The sequence below is a fragment of the Geotrypetes seraphini genome, chromosome 3 (assembly GCF_902459505.1).
Source record: "Geotrypetes seraphini chromosome 3, aGeoSer1.1, whole genome shotgun sequence".
NCBI lineage: Eukaryota > Metazoa > Chordata > Amphibia > Gymnophiona > Dermophiidae > Geotrypetes > Geotrypetes seraphini.
In genome coordinates, this window is record NC_047086.1 from 325,839,366 (window position 1) to 325,854,626 (window position 15,261).

General features: G+C 45.2%; 1 protein-coding gene across 8 annotated transcripts in view; it reads right to left on the minus strand.

The window, feature by feature from the left end:
• Positions 1-15,261, minus strand: part of RALGAPA2 (Ral GTPase activating protein catalytic subunit alpha 2) — a 1,036,168-nt gene that overhangs the window by 434,369 nt on the left and 586,538 nt on the right. For all 8 annotated transcript variants that reach the window (XR_004538694.1, XR_004538695.1, XM_033936259.1 and 5 more), the window contains 2 exons: positions 9,872-9,982; positions 2,709-2,777 (listed from right to left, as the gene is read on the minus strand). Coding sequence is in view for 6 of the 8 variants with exons in the window: in XM_033936259.1 (XP_033792150.1) it covers positions 2,709-2,777; positions 9,872-9,982 (180 nt within the window). In the remaining 2 variants the exon portion in view is untranslated. The remainder of the gene's footprint in view (positions 1-2,708; positions 2,778-9,871; positions 9,983-15,261) is intronic.

Below are 15,261 nucleotides of genomic sequence, written 5' to 3' on the forward strand. Positions count from 1 at the left end.
GCGAAGCCCTGAGAGTAGTGAGTTGAGGTAGTCTAAGCGTGAAGTGATAAGGGCGTGGATGTTTTGGTAGTGTGCTCAGAGAGGAAGGGTCGTATTCTGGTAATATTATAGAAGAAGAGCAGCAGGTTTTAGCAATATATTGTATCTGGGTGATGAAGGAGTGAGAGGAGTCAAAGATGACCCTGAGATTACGAGCAGACAAAATAGAAAGGATGAGAGTGTTGTCCACAGAGATGAAGAACGAGGGAAGCGGAGAGGTGGGTTTAGGCGGGTAGATGAGCAGCTCTGTTTTAGCCATATTCAATTTTAGATGGTGGCGAGACATCCAGGTGGCAATGTCAGACAGGCAGGCTGAGATTCTAGTCTAGGTTTCAATAGAGATATTTGGCACAGAGAGGTAGATATGGGAGTCGTCTGCATAGAGGCGATACTGAGATCAGTGTTCCAAGTGAGCAAGTATAGATTGAGAAAAGGAGGGGGCCCAGGACAGAGCCAGCAGCAGGGAAGCTTGAACAGCTGAAAGGCAGGAGAAAGCCTCCTGCCACTGAGCTGTTTGGGGCAGGAAACCATTTTTTTCTTTCTTTTTTAATGGGCACAGATGCTCTGCGTGTTACACACATACAATATCTGCCCCATTAAAAAAATAAAAAAGCCTTTCCTTCTTGCCGATGATGGCTCTCCACATCGATCCCCAATGAACATGGCACCGGGACTTCTCCCTCCGCACTAGAGAAAATTGGCAGGAGGGATGGTCATTTCCTCCTGCCATTTGTTCCCCTCCCCTCCTGTGTGAGACAAAAATGGCAGGAAGGATACCTACCTCGCGGCAGATAAATGGTAGAAGGGATGCCCACTCGCTCCTACCATGGCAACTCCTGAGGCCCACTCCCTCCTGCCACCAAAGACCCACTCACACACCAGGCACCCCCCAAACATCCCTACCCTCCCTCTTCTCTCCCCCATCCCAAAAAAAGGCAGGAGGGATGTCCAGACTCATATGCTGTTTGCACTGGAAAAATAATTAAATAAAATCTGCATTAACATAGAACAGTTTTTATGCTACACTGTTTCTTTTTTGCCATTCCTTGTTTATTTTAAATAGAACTTGAAGTTAATGAGGAGTCTATTAATTATAAAGTGTGTTTGTACCCTAAATTTGAAAAATTTCTTTAAGTTCAGTTTTGCCTTAGTAGCTAATTCTTATTATTTTGTCATATCAATAATACACAGAGGGGCATAATAAAAAAATGTCTAAGTCTGATTTGGATGCAAGGTGCTAGTCGCTCAAAGTCAGCAGAAGCAAAATGTCCATTCCTGAAAAGTACATCCAAAATATATTTTTTTTTCTCGAAAATAGTCTATTTGTACGTCTAGGCATTTAATCGTCCAGACCGCCACTAAGTCTATCTTTATACCACATTCTCGACCCAAAATTTGTCCACGTCCCAAATGCCCAGAACAAGACCTTTTAGATGTGGGATGCCCACCCCCTCCTGCCGGAACCCCAGAAGCCGCCCCCGAATGTCCGCAGCAGGAGGAGTGCAGAATTCCTCCTGCTGCCACCTCGCCGAGACATCCACCTGGCAGGAGGATTGCCCAGTCCCTCCTGCCAGACACTCCCCCCGTGCATTCTGGGATGCACTGGGAGTGGCCTAAGATTCTGATTGGCCAGAACCTTAGGCTACTCCCAGTGCATTCTGGTTGGCCGGGGTGCCTTAGGCGCATGGGCCAATCAGGGCCTTAGGTCCCTCCCCGGTGCATCCCACAATGAATCGGGAAGGGGAACGTTCCGCCATTCTGCAAAGGCAGGCTTGCCGGCAAGAAGGAAGAAGCATCCCTCCAGTCAGCCAACTAAAAAGTGGGGTCTGGGGGGGGGGTCAGGGGGCATGTCTTTCAGGGGAGGGGGGTTCAGGCAGAAGGGATAAGGCATCCTCCTGCTGATGATCTTTGCGGGGGGTTCCTGCCGAGTAGATGTCTTGGCAAGGTGGCAGCAGTAAGAATTTGGCACTCTTCCAGCTTCGGACATTAGTGGGTTCCGGCAGGAGGAACTGGGCATCCCTCCTGCCAGTAGTCTTTGTGTGTGTGGGGGGGGGAGGGGGGATATGGGTTTTCTGTAGTGGCTGCTAAACTGATTGCGGCAGGGAGATTCTCTTGCCACAATCAGCTCAGCAGCAATCCAACCTATACAGAATCTGGCCCTGAGACCTGGTTTTACATAGTCTAAGTCACAGCCTTGTAAAACTTTCAATTATCACTGCAGTATGACTAAGACTAGGTCGGCCCACATCCCACCCAAATCCCTCACCACTCCTTCAAAATCACCCTTTTCATCTCTGGGCGCACAGCGGCATTCAGAGGCCTAAAAAAAATCTCTGGTTACATCTAAAAACCAGTTTTGATTATCGGCACTTGGGCAACCTGTCTTTTAGGTCGTCCAAGTGCCGATTTGTATGAAGTTGTATTTTTGTTTTGATTATGAGCCTTACAGTGTTTAAGGCTTTTAATGCCTTTGATGCAGCATCTTCCATTGAATTTAAATCTCTCATACATCTCCTTTCCTTTCTGGTTCAGCTTTGTTCATTACATGTGATATAATGTTATGGCTCAATTTTAATATCATAAATATTATAATCACCCTGTCCTACTTTAGCTATTGTTTTGTGTTCTCAGTTTAGCAGTAAATATTACTATTACGCAGATTACAGTACCTTTTTATCAGTCTCTACAGAGGAATATTCAGCACTAGGTAAAAGAAATGCAATAGTGGCCACCAGGATCTGTACAGAAAGCAAATGATATCATATTAATAGAGTACAATTAGACACATTTCAAATGAAAATAATTTAAAAGTAGTAACTATTAAATACCAGATATTCACTATTTCTCTCTATATTAGGTTGAGAAAAATCAACTCTATATTTAAAATTATTTTTAATGAACAATTCTACATGTATATGGGGATCAAACATTTAGCAGGACTTATCCATGTAGGAACCACTCCTACCTAGATAAGTTCCACTCATCTAGGCAACGCATGGATATCCAGCAGCATTACCCAAATAATGCAACCAAAAATTCATAGACTACCTTGGAACTATCCAAGTATTGCCAGGGCAGTCAGGGGAGCTTCTATTGGCCAAGTTAGTAGTGATTTTCAGTTCACTGACAAGGTAACAGCTGAGATAAATTTATGACAGCAAATAAGACTGTCCCACCTTTACCTCGTTACATACCCAGGTACTGTTTTTTTTCTCTGAGGACAAGCAGGCATAATATTCTCATATGTGAGTGATATCATTCACAGAACCCTGGTACTGCCAAATGCAATATCACTTTAAATTTTTTAGACAGTGCCCATACTGTGCATGTGTCCTCCCATCCAGCATCGGCACACAGGATCATCAGTTCTTACTTTTCTGCAGAGTTGAGAAGCTGTGTCTTCAGTTTTCTCTTCAGCATATCACATCAAGTTTTTTCACTTTTTTGTTACCTTCTCATCTTTATTAATTATAGTTTGTGTTCCTAACTTTGGTTCAATTTTGTCAATTTTTTGGTTTTTGGCCTTCAGGCCATCTCAAACCTTTTCTCTTACCCGAGAGCATCTATTGTTTACAAATATTTTTTTGTTTGAGCTCCCCAGGCCATTGAGCCCTTTGATTTAGCATCGGCTATTTTCCCCTCCATGTCAAAGATGGTACAGAGCACCTTTAAAAAAACGCTCTTGATGTAATCGGACCATCTCAGGCTGTGACCCACATAATTGGTGTGTCTAGTGTCTAAGTCCTGAACTTCGGGGATACTAACTGTGTCCCCTGTCTCTATATACAAAAGAGGACACTTAAAGCTCTGAAACTTCAGTTCAATAAACTTTTTAGTATCGCGTTGGCATCAACATCCAGCATGGCGGGGGACACAGAATCCGACACTCAGCTTTCTATAACTCTAGTATCAGTACCAAGTGTATTGACACAACATCCAGAGTATCGGGCATCCTGCAGATGAAGAACTCGTTATTTCTTCTTCATATGTGCCTTGTGCATCAAGTGACATGGCATGTAAGAAAGCTAAGAAACAAACATTCTTCCCCTTCTAGGCATGCCAATGTGTCCTCCAAGGGGTCATCTTCTCCGATGCATAGTAAGCATCGATGCAAGGATGACCATTCTCTTTCCATCCAGATGTCTCCTCATAGGCGTACCTTGACATTGAGGTCTCATGCCTCACCAACCAGTACTTCACAAGAGACTATCCATTGATGCCCTCTCCAGCCCATCCTCTCCCAAACAGCCATATACAGAAACAGACCGTGCAAGTCTGCCCAGTACTGACCTTAGTTCAATATTTAATATTATTTTCTGATTCTAGATCCTCTGTGTTCATCCCACGCTTCTTTGAACTCAGTCACCGTTTTCCTCTCCACCACCTCTCTCAATGCGCTCCCGAGAGAAGTGGTGGAGAGGAAAACGGTGACTGAGTTCAAAGAAGTGTGGGATGAACACAGAGGATCTAGAATCAGAAAATAATATTAAATATTGAACTAAGGCCAATACTGGGCAAACTTGCACGGTCTTTGTCTGTATATGGCTGTTTGGGGGAGGATGGGCTGGAGAGGGCTTCAATGGCTGGGAGGGTTTAGATGGGCTGGAGTAGGTTTTAACAGTGATTTCGGCAGTTGGAACCCAAGCACAGTACCGGGTAGAGATTTGGATTCTTGCCCAGAAATAGCTAAGAAGAAAAAATTTAAAAAATTTAAATTAAATCAGGTTGGGCAGACTGGATGGACCATTCGGGTCTTTATCTGCCATCATCTACTATGTTACTAGGAAAAAGCAGTAAAAAGTCAATAGGTTCTTAAAGGAGACCAACCTGCCTCATATAGCACTTGAGCCAAATAAAAAGAAATAATTAAATTTAAATTTAATATGTGAAATGAGGTGTCCTCAGTGTGTAAGGTCAGCGAAGGGAGAGAAATCTCCGGCGCTTTACATAACAAGGCACAGATTAGCCAATTTATGCCCGCACACCAACCAGTACAGCAGACTACTTCCATGCCAATGTTTCTTCCGGTACCAGCACTGACTCTCCAGGAGGAGATTCGGGCTTTACTCCAACAAGAACTTTCGGGGCCACTGCAATCATAGTCTTCACAAACATTAAAGGTTTCCATGCCTGCCTCAGCCCAGCCAGAAGATGCATCGGAATGTTGAGCAAGAATGAGGTCACAAATCCCTGCTCAAAGTCAGAGAGAAGGCTTCCAGATCAGCCGCGGGAGGCACATAGGAGCCGCTGCCCGCGGCTTTCAGCTAACACTACAGCAAGACAGAGGATGGAGCTGGCAAGAATGTAAACACCCGCGGCACAGAAGGGTGGGTGGGAGGGAGAAGGACGTGTTGGGACTTGAGAGGGAGGGAGCACAAACAGGACAAATGATGGAAGGAAGGAACGGCATGAACTTAGGATTCAGAATGAAGGGAAAGAGGGAGGGGAGCATGAGCCATAAGATGGAAGAATAGAGGGAGTGAGGGAAAGAGATGCTGAGGTGAGGGAGAGAACAGAAAGGGAGAACTGGGTGTCTGAGAGAGGGAAAGAGATGGTGTACATGGGGAGATGCAGAGAAGAGGAGGGAGGGAGATAAAGATAATTATTGGACATGGTGGTGGGAGAGGAGTGAGGTAGAGAAGCATAGGAGCAGAGAGAAGGGGGAGAACATACTGGGCCGAGGAAGCCTCCTGGACTTTTTTTTTTTTTTTTAAAGTAGAGGGGGAGGATATTAAAAGAAGTGCTACATTGGATGTGGGGAGAGAGCTTATAGGGCCAGAAACAGGGACAAGAGATGGTAGGCAATAGTCTGAAGGGAGAGAAGTTGGACCTAGGGTGGTGTGGAGGAAGAGGGAAAGAGATACTTGAAGGGAGAACTGTTGGGAAGAGAAAGGGAGAAATGATGGACCTGGGGAAGGCAGGCAGGGGGAGAGATGGGATGGGGGCAGTTGGACAGAGAAAAGAAGAAAAGTTGGATTTGGGGATGGAAGGGAGGGAGAAATGTTAGGCCTGTGTATGGAAGGCAGAGCAATGCAGCATCTCTCTTTTTTTCCCCTCCATTTCATTGTTCAGCATCAAGGGGGGGAGGGAAGAAGAAAACCAGAAAAGAGAGGAAGCAAAATGTTGGACCATGGGCATAGAGGAGCAAAGATGGATCCATAGGAGGGCAGGAGGGAGGAGAGCTGGGATATGGAGCTAGGAGATGGAAAGAAAGGGAATTTATTAACTGGAATATGTTAGCTTTGGGATATGTCCATCACAATTATTTTTGTATTCAGTGGCGTAGTCATATACAGCTGATTGGAGGAGGGACTGGAGCCCATAATTAGTGGATGGGCACCAAAGTTTCTCCCTGCCTGAGTGCAATTTATAAATACTTGAGCTAGTGGGGATTCCCAAGCCCTACCAACTGAAGACATCTTCCTCCAGTCTGGCAACTCAAAATCTCCAAGCTTTGTAGCCATTGGCAATATCCTCAAACTGCCAATGCTTTCATACATGCATGAAAGCCAAGGGGGGGGGGGAGGGGGCAGGGAGAAGAGAAGGCAGCAGCTCTGCAATATTGCTGCCAGCTGTAGAACTTGGGAAGTTGGAGGGGGAGGAGGTGGCCATCAGTTGGTGAGGCTTGGGGATCCCTACTAGCTATAGCAGGGGAGATGTTCATTTTGAGGCAGCCTAAGCTCAAAGTGAGAGGCCCAAAAAAGCAGTAATATTTATCCTGACTGAATGATCCTCCACATGCGCTGATGACAGCTGATTCAGAATCCCCGTTTTGATGAGGCTCACCTCTGAAGAGGCTCACCGTAGCTGTAATAGAAGTGAATGAGAGAACCAGGAGCGCATATCCCTGCTCATCAGAGTGGGGATGTGGAAGCTTGTAGCTGCTCCCACTGTCAGTGGTGCACATGGAGGATTACTCAGTCAGGGTAAGTATTACTGCTTTTTTGGGTTCCTCTCCACAGTGTCCCTTTAATGAAGGTTTATTATTAGATATGTACATCTTCTATATTAGTGACTGCAAATTTGGGACCTGTTCAACCTTTTTTTTTGCTCATCAGCTAGTGTTAGTGTTTGTGTGGCCCCAGAAAATTTTTTTTCATCCAATGTGGCCCAGGGAAGCCAAAAAGTTGGACACCCCCGATTTAGAGCAAAACTCCAGGAGAGACAGTTAGTTCGGTCAAGCAGCTACTTCCTGAGAGCCAACTTCCCCTCCAACCCTCTTGGGTTTCACCAGGATCATGTTTATGTATGCATTATCCTTCACCAGAGTCATGATCCTGGTAGCTAGGGAGTAACACATGTGGGAATATTATGCCCACTTGTCCTTGGATTCCTACAGTTATATTATTAGTCTATGAATAACCTGTGGGTGATGTAAATCTATCATAATAAAACCCTAAGTGCGCATGTGCACTTCACACTCCGTGATCCCTGCGTCTGTGGTCCGTAACTCCGTGGCTTTCCATGCGCAGTAGGAGTTAGCGGTGGTTTCTTCTGCGCATGCGGAGGCACCCTAAGCAGTGATGCACAGAGGCGACTCCTCCCTCCCGCCTTCACTCTGTCTAACACAGCGGTCTCAACTCGCGGCCCCCCAGGTACTTTTCTGCAGCCCGTGGTCTGGCCGGCTCCCTTACAGTCCCTTGCCGAAGTTATTTTTTAAGTTCAAAGCCGCCACCGCAGCTCCTCTCACGAGCCGCACCTGCGTCGGAAGCCTCTCTAATGTCATGTCAGAGAGAAGGCTTCCGACGCAGGTGAGGATTGTGAGTGGAGCCGCGGCGGCAGCTTTAAAATCAAAAATAACTTCAGCAAGGGACTGTAAAGGAGCTGGCAAGAAACAAACAGAAATGCTGCTGAACAGGGAAGGGAAGGGGGGGAATGCTGCTGCTGTAGCTGCACAGGGAAGTGGATGAGGAAGGAAATACTGCTGCTGCACAGGGAAGTGGAGGGGGAGGGAATGCTGCTGCTGCTGCACAGGGAAGTGGAGGGGGAGGGAATGCTGCTGCACAGGGAAGTGGGGGTGGGGAAGGGAAATGCTGCTGCACAGGGAAGTGGAGGGGGAGGGAATGCTGCTGCTGCTGCACAGGGAAGTGGAGGGGGAGGGAATGCTGCTGCACAGGGAAGTGGGGTGGGGGAGGGAAATGCTGCTGCACAGAGAAATGGAGGGGGAGGGAATGCTGCTGCTGCACAGGGAAGTGGGGGATGGAGGGAAATGCTGCTGCTGCACAGGGAAGTGGAGGGGAGAAGGGTAGGGAGCGAACTTGCTTGCTTTAGAGGGAGGGGTGTGCTGGGGGTACAGGGAGCAATCTTGGTTTGCTTTGGGGGGGAGACATAAGGGGGCCACGGAGAAAGACAAAGAAAGGCAAGCAGGCAGGGGGCCATGGAGAGACACAGAAAGACAGGCAGGCAGCGAATGAGAATGAAAGACAGTGGGCAGGGAGAGAGACAGAAAGAAAGACAGACAGACAGGGGACCAGACAGAAAGCAAGAAAGAGAGACAGGAGGCCAGGGAGAGACAGAAAGCAAGAAAGACAGACAGGGGGCCAAGGAGAAAGACAGACAGGAGGCCAGGGAGAGAGACAGACAGAAAGCAAGAAAGATAGACAGGGGGCCAGGGAGAGAGACAGAAAGAGAGACAGACAGACAAAGGGGGCTAGGCAGACAGACAGAAAGAAAGACAAAGGGGGCCAGGGAGAGAGAGACAGATAGAAAGACAGAGACAGGAGCCAGGGAGAGAGACAGGGGGCAGGGAGAGAGATTGACAGAAATAAAGACAGACAGACAGCGAGAGGGAGAGAGAAAGAAAGACAGACAGCGAGAGGGAGAGAGACAGAAAAAAAGGAAGAAAGAGACAGGGGCAGGGAGAGAGACAGAAAGACAGACGGACAAAGGGGGCCAGGGAGAGAGACAGACAGAAAGAAAGGCAGATAGACAGCAGAAGGGAGAGAGACAGAAAGAAAGAAAGGAAGAGAGAGACAGGGGTTCTGAACGTGAACTCGCAGGCCTTGAGCATGCGCAGATGCTCAAGGCCCAGAAGAGGAGGACGATCTTTGGGCACCGGCACCAAGCACAGGACATGCCGGTGCTGGTGCCCAGATGACTGTAAGAAGCGGCGGGGGGGTGCCCAATCGTGGCGGGGGGGGGTGGGGGTGCAGGATCGCGGGGGGAGGGTGCCGGATCGCAGGGGGGGGTACCAGATCACAGGGGGGGCCTTCGGGGGGAGCAATGCCGGTTCTTGTGGGGGGGACACATATCAAAGCGAGTTTCCATTATTTCCTATGGGGAAACTCGCTTTGATAAATGAGCATTTTGGATTACGAGCATGCTCCTGGAACGGATTATGCTCGTAATCCAAGGTACCACTGTACTATTATTTCTTTCATGTATAAAATTATTTTAGTGGAGATTCAATATAAATGGATGTTTTTCTGACCTATGATTGAGATTGATACTGCCAATATACGGACCAATGTCCTATTTGAATACAAGGTTGAGCTGTCGATCTCTGAGGTCTTTTCCTTCTCTTTTTGCAGTTACCTGTGCTTACTGGTTGTATAAGTACTTAGTCTGTTACCTGTTGTTTGCTGGTTGTACAAGTACTTAGTCTGTTATAGAGAAAGATACAGGGAAGCCACTGCTTGCCCTGTATCGGTAGCATGGAATATTTCTATACCTTGGGTTTTGGCCAGGTACTAGTGACCTGGATTGGTCACCGTGAGAACGAGCTACTGGGCTTGATGGATCATTGGTCTGACCCAGTAAGGCTATTCTTATGTTCTTATGTGTTGCTTCATGGTAGTCCTGTCTTGTCAGATTTTTTTCAAGACAGACATACCTCAGTAATTTTCCTGGACAATGGTGATTCATAATTCTGTAGCTCTTTCCAGTAGGATATCAGCAAATGAAGGATATCACAGGCGATACAAGCAACTACTTTATTTGAAAACTGTAAGAAAAATATATATGTTAATAGAAATGAATATAAATATTTCACATTAATGTATGCAGTTTTCCTTCTTATAATTGATCATTTATTTAGTAGAAAAATTACTTTTCAACAGTTTCTTTTCCCCTTAATTTACATTTATATAGGACACATCCGAGCTTTTTATTCAATTTTTTTAGAATCAGGAAAACTAAAATGACAAGAAATAACGCTCTTAGTGAAATGCCAACACTTAGTGGGGGAATAAAAGCTTAAGATGTTTTATTGTAACAATTTTAGGAAAAGTAAACAAACACATACATGAATATATCAATTCAGATTGCTCATTGAGAATTTATTTTCTAAAGTACAGATATATATATATATATATATATATATATATATATGTGTTGTGAAACACTTAATCAAATCTACATTCATCCAAACAGAAACTAGCATGTAGTTCCATTGATGTAATCATGAGTAAAGCAACCGACTATGCTTATCTGTACTTAAGATTTAGGTTACATTTGCCAAGTAATAATATATTAACATCCTAATTTTTTATAATAGATAAAACAAGGTTAACAGATATATAATATATCTAAATAAATCAAGCATTTAAAAATATATAGTTATTTTCAAATGAATACAGATCATGATCACTTCACTAATAATTTCATGTGTTGGTCAAGTAACAGAACATCAATTTCCCTTTAAAAGAAATTGTATTTAATAAAGCATCAGCAAAATCAGTAAGCACAGCGATAGAGTGGCTCATTCACAAAAGTAGATTACAAATAGCAGTTTCTTTGTTGTGTTTGCAACTTAACAACCAGATTTGACTTAGGCCTGGATAAATTAAAAATGGTCATTAAGATCGTGTGTCTTCCTGATGGACATGCAACACTGAAACAACCTTTGACAAAAAGGATTAACAGTATACAAAGAAACTCTGGCCTCTGAGAATTTGTAAAACGGCTTTCTGCAAGAAAGAGCCTGTACCTCGGAGACTCTTTTCGATGAGGTAATGGCCACACGAAAGACCATCTTGAGCATCAGATACATCAAAGATGCTTCCTTCAGCAGCTCATATGGAGCCTGGTTGAGACCCTGCAAAACCACATTAAGATTCCATGAAGGAAACAAGGGTTTTACCAGGGGCCTGAAATGCAATTTCCCCTTTAGGAAATCTGGCTATGTCTGGGTGATACATAAATGAAGCTCTTTGGTCTTGTGCCTTGAAACTTGGACTCATAGGGACACCATTCTAAGTCCCTTGTAAGTCCTCTCTTAGGAGGAAAGACTAAAACGGTTAGGGCTCTTCAGCTTGGAAAAGAGACGGCTGAGGGGAGTACCTGGCCAAAACCCAAAGAGTAGCAATATCCAGAGCAAGCAGTGGCTTCCTCAATAACAGACTATGGACTTTTCCTCTAGGAATTTGTCCAAACCTTTCTTAAAACCAGCTACGCTATCCGCTCTTACCACAACCTCTGACAATGCGTTCCAGAGCTTAACAATTCTCCGAGTGAAAAAAAATGTCCTCTTATTGGTTTTAAAAGTATTTCCTTGTAACTTTATCAAGTGTCCACTAGACTCTGTAATTTTTGACGGAGTGAAAAATCGATCCCTTTTTGCTGGCTGGAAGTCCTAGCCCGCAAAAAGGGACTAGACATAATTGGAGTCACAGAAACGTGGTGGACTGATAACAATAAATGGGATGTGGCTTTACCAGGTTTTAAACTATACGGGAGAGATAGGTCACACAAGAAGGGTGGAAGAATAGCGTTATACATAAAGGAATCCATACCTTCAACCAGGATGGAAACAACAGTAAGGGCGGGCGACTTGGAATCACTATGGGTTAAGCTACCAGGAGGAACTGGAGCAGACACAAAATTGGGTCTGTACTATCGCCCACCTGGACAAATGGAAGAAATCGACCAGGATCTGGAGGCTGAACTGAGGCAGGTATGCAAAAGCGGAAGTGTGGTGGTGATGGGAGACTTCAACTTCCCGGGAATAAACTGGAGTATTGGGCACTTAAACTGCATGAGGGAGACCAAATTCCTGGAGGTCACGAGGGATTGTTTCATGGAACAGCTGGTCACGGAACCAACACGGAGTGATGCCACTCTTGACCTAATCCTCAACGGACTAGGGGGACCCGCCCCACTAGGAAACAGCGATCACAACACGATCCAGTACAGGCTAGAGATTGGATCATCAAAGGTAAAAAGAACTACAATGACTGCACTTAACTTCAAAAAAGGGAATTATGATGCCATGAGGAAAATGGTGAGAAAGAAACTCAACGACAGCGCAAGGAAGATGGACTCCGTAGAAAATGCCTGGGCCCTACTCAAGGGCACAGTGCACGAAGCACAGAACCTGTGCATCCCCAAGTACAGGAAAAGGTGCAAAAAAAAAAAAAAAAATAGAACAAAAAACCCAGTGTGAATAACAAATGCAGTAAAAAAGGCGATAAGTGACAAGAAAGCATCATTCAAAAAATGGAAAAAGGACAAAACAGTGGAGAACCAAAAGGAGCATAAAAAACACCAAAAGGAGTGGTTAGGAAAGCAAGAAGAGAATATGAAGAGAGACTGGAGGGGGAAGCAACAAACTTCAAATCATTCTTCAGGTACGTTAAGAGGAAGCAAGGGAGGAAGTGGGACCCTTGGATGATGGGGACAGAAAGGGAGTGGTAAAAGAAGAAAAGGAGATAGCTGACAGGCTAAATAAGTTCTTCACGTCAGTCTTCATGAGGGAGGACACAACCAACATTCTGGAACCTGAGGAGATCGTAAAGGGGGAGCAGGATGAAAATCTGGTCCAACTAGAGGTAAGCAAGGTCATTTACCTTGACTTCCAAAAAGCCTTCGACAAGGTGCCACATGAAAGACTACTAAGGAAGCTATGGAACCACGGGGTGCAAGGGGAGGTCCACCGATGGATCAAAAACTGGTTGGCGGACAGGAAACAGAGGGTTGGAGTAAAGGGCCATTACTCAGACTGGCAATGGGTCACGAGTGGAGTTCCACAGGGGTCGGTGCTGGGACCGCTACTTTTCAACATATTCATTAACGACCTGGAGGTAGGAACAAAATGTGAGGTTATTAAATTTGCGGATGACACCAAACTATATCGCAAGGTAAATAACATGGAGGACTGCGAAGATCTCCAAAAAGATCTGACAACACTGGAAGAATGGGCCAAAAAATGGCAAATGAGTTTCAACATAGGGAAGTGCAAAGTCGTACATATAAGGAAAAAAACCCCAATGTTCACTTACAAAATGGGGGGATCAGCGCTAGGGGTGAGCGACCTTGAAAGAGACCTGGGAGTGATGGTAGACACAACATTGAAGGCGTCGGCGCAGTGTGCAACAGTCTCAAGGAAAGCAAACAAAATGTTGGGTATCATTAAGAAGGGAATCACGACCAGAAAGAAGGAAGTCATCCTGCCACTGTATCGTGCTATGGTGCGCCCGCACCTGGAGTACTGTGTTCAATTCTGGTCGCCGTACCTCAAGAAGGACATGGAGGTACTTGAGAGAGTTCAAAGAAGAGCAACTAAGCTAATAAAGGGTATGGAGGACCTCTCATATACTGACAGACTGAAAAGGCTAGGGCTTTTCTCCCTGGAAAAGTGGAGACTTAGAGGAGACATGATAGAAACCTTCAAGATCATGAAGGGCATAGAAAAAATAGACAGGGACAGATTTTTCAAATTAAGGGGATCAACAAGTATAAGGGGGCAATCGGAGAAATTAAAAAGGGAGAAGTTTAGAACAAACGCTAGGAAGCTGAGCAAGATGGACCTCTCTTCTGACTCAGCGGGGGCAACTTCTTATGTTCTTATGTACCCATTCTACTCCACTCAGGATATTGTAGACTTCAATCAAGTCTCCACTCAGCTGTCTCTTTTTCAAGCTGAAGAGCCCTAACCATTTTAGTCTTTCCTCATACAAGAGGAGTTCCATTCCCTTTATCATCTTGGTCGCTCTTCTTTGAACATTTTCTAGCATCACTATATTTTTCGTGAGATAAGAAGATTAGAATTGAATGCAATACTCTAGATGATGCCACATCATGGGTGATTCAGGGGCATTATAACAGTCTTAGTCTTGTTAACCATTCCTTTTCTAATAATTCTCAGCATCTTGTTTGCTTTCTTGGCTGCCGCCACACATTGGGCAGAAGGTTTCATCGTATTGTCTACAATGATACCCAGATCCTTTTCTTGAGTGCTAACCCCCAAGGCGGACCGGTAACTGTGATTCAGGTTATTCTTCCCAATGTGCATCACTTTGCATCATTCCAATTTCCAGATCATTTATACATAAGTTAAATAGCACCGGATCCAGTACAGACTCCTGCGGCACTCCACTGCTTATTCTCTTCCATTGAAAAAAATAACCATCTAACCCTACCCTCTATTTTCTATCCAATAACCAATTCCTAATCCACAACTGAACTTTGCCACCTATCCCATGACACTTCAATTTTCTCAGGAGCCTCTCGTGAGGAACTTTCTGAACATAAAAACATAAGAATTGTCGCTATTGGGTCAGACCCATGGTCCATCGTGCACAGCACTCAGCTCACGCGGTGGCCCTCTGGTCAAAGACCAGTGCCCTAACTGAGACTAGCCCTACCTGCGTACGTTCTGGTTCAGCAGGAATTTCTCTAACCTTGTCTTGAATCCCTGGAGGTGTTTTCCCCTATGACAGAGCGTTCCAGTTTTCTACCACTCTCTGGGTGAAGAAGAACTTTCTTATGTTCGTACGGAATCTATCCCTATTCAATTTTAGAGTGCCCTCTCGTTCTCCCTACCTTGGAGAGGGTGAACAATCTGCACTTATCTACTAAATCTATTCCCTTCAGTACCTTGAATGTTTCGATCATGTCCTCTCTCAATCTCCTCTGTTCGAGGCAGAAGAGGCCCAGCTTCTCTAATCTTTCACTGTACGGCAACTCCTCCAGCACCTTAACCATCTTAGTCGCTCTTCTCTGGACCCTTTTGAGTAGTACTGTGACCTTCTTCATGTACGGCTCACCATAGCCCGGTACAGCGGCATGATAACCCTCTCCGATCTGTTTGTGATCCCCTTCTTTATCATTCCTAGCATTCTGTTCGCCCTTTTCGCTGCCGCCGCACATTGCACAGACAGCTTCATTGGCTTGTCGATCAGAACTCCCAAGTCTGAGCCTGATTATGTCACGTTGCAGATCTTCGCAATCCCCCTGCGTCTTCACTACTCTGAATAACTTCGTATTGTCAGCAAATTTAATCAC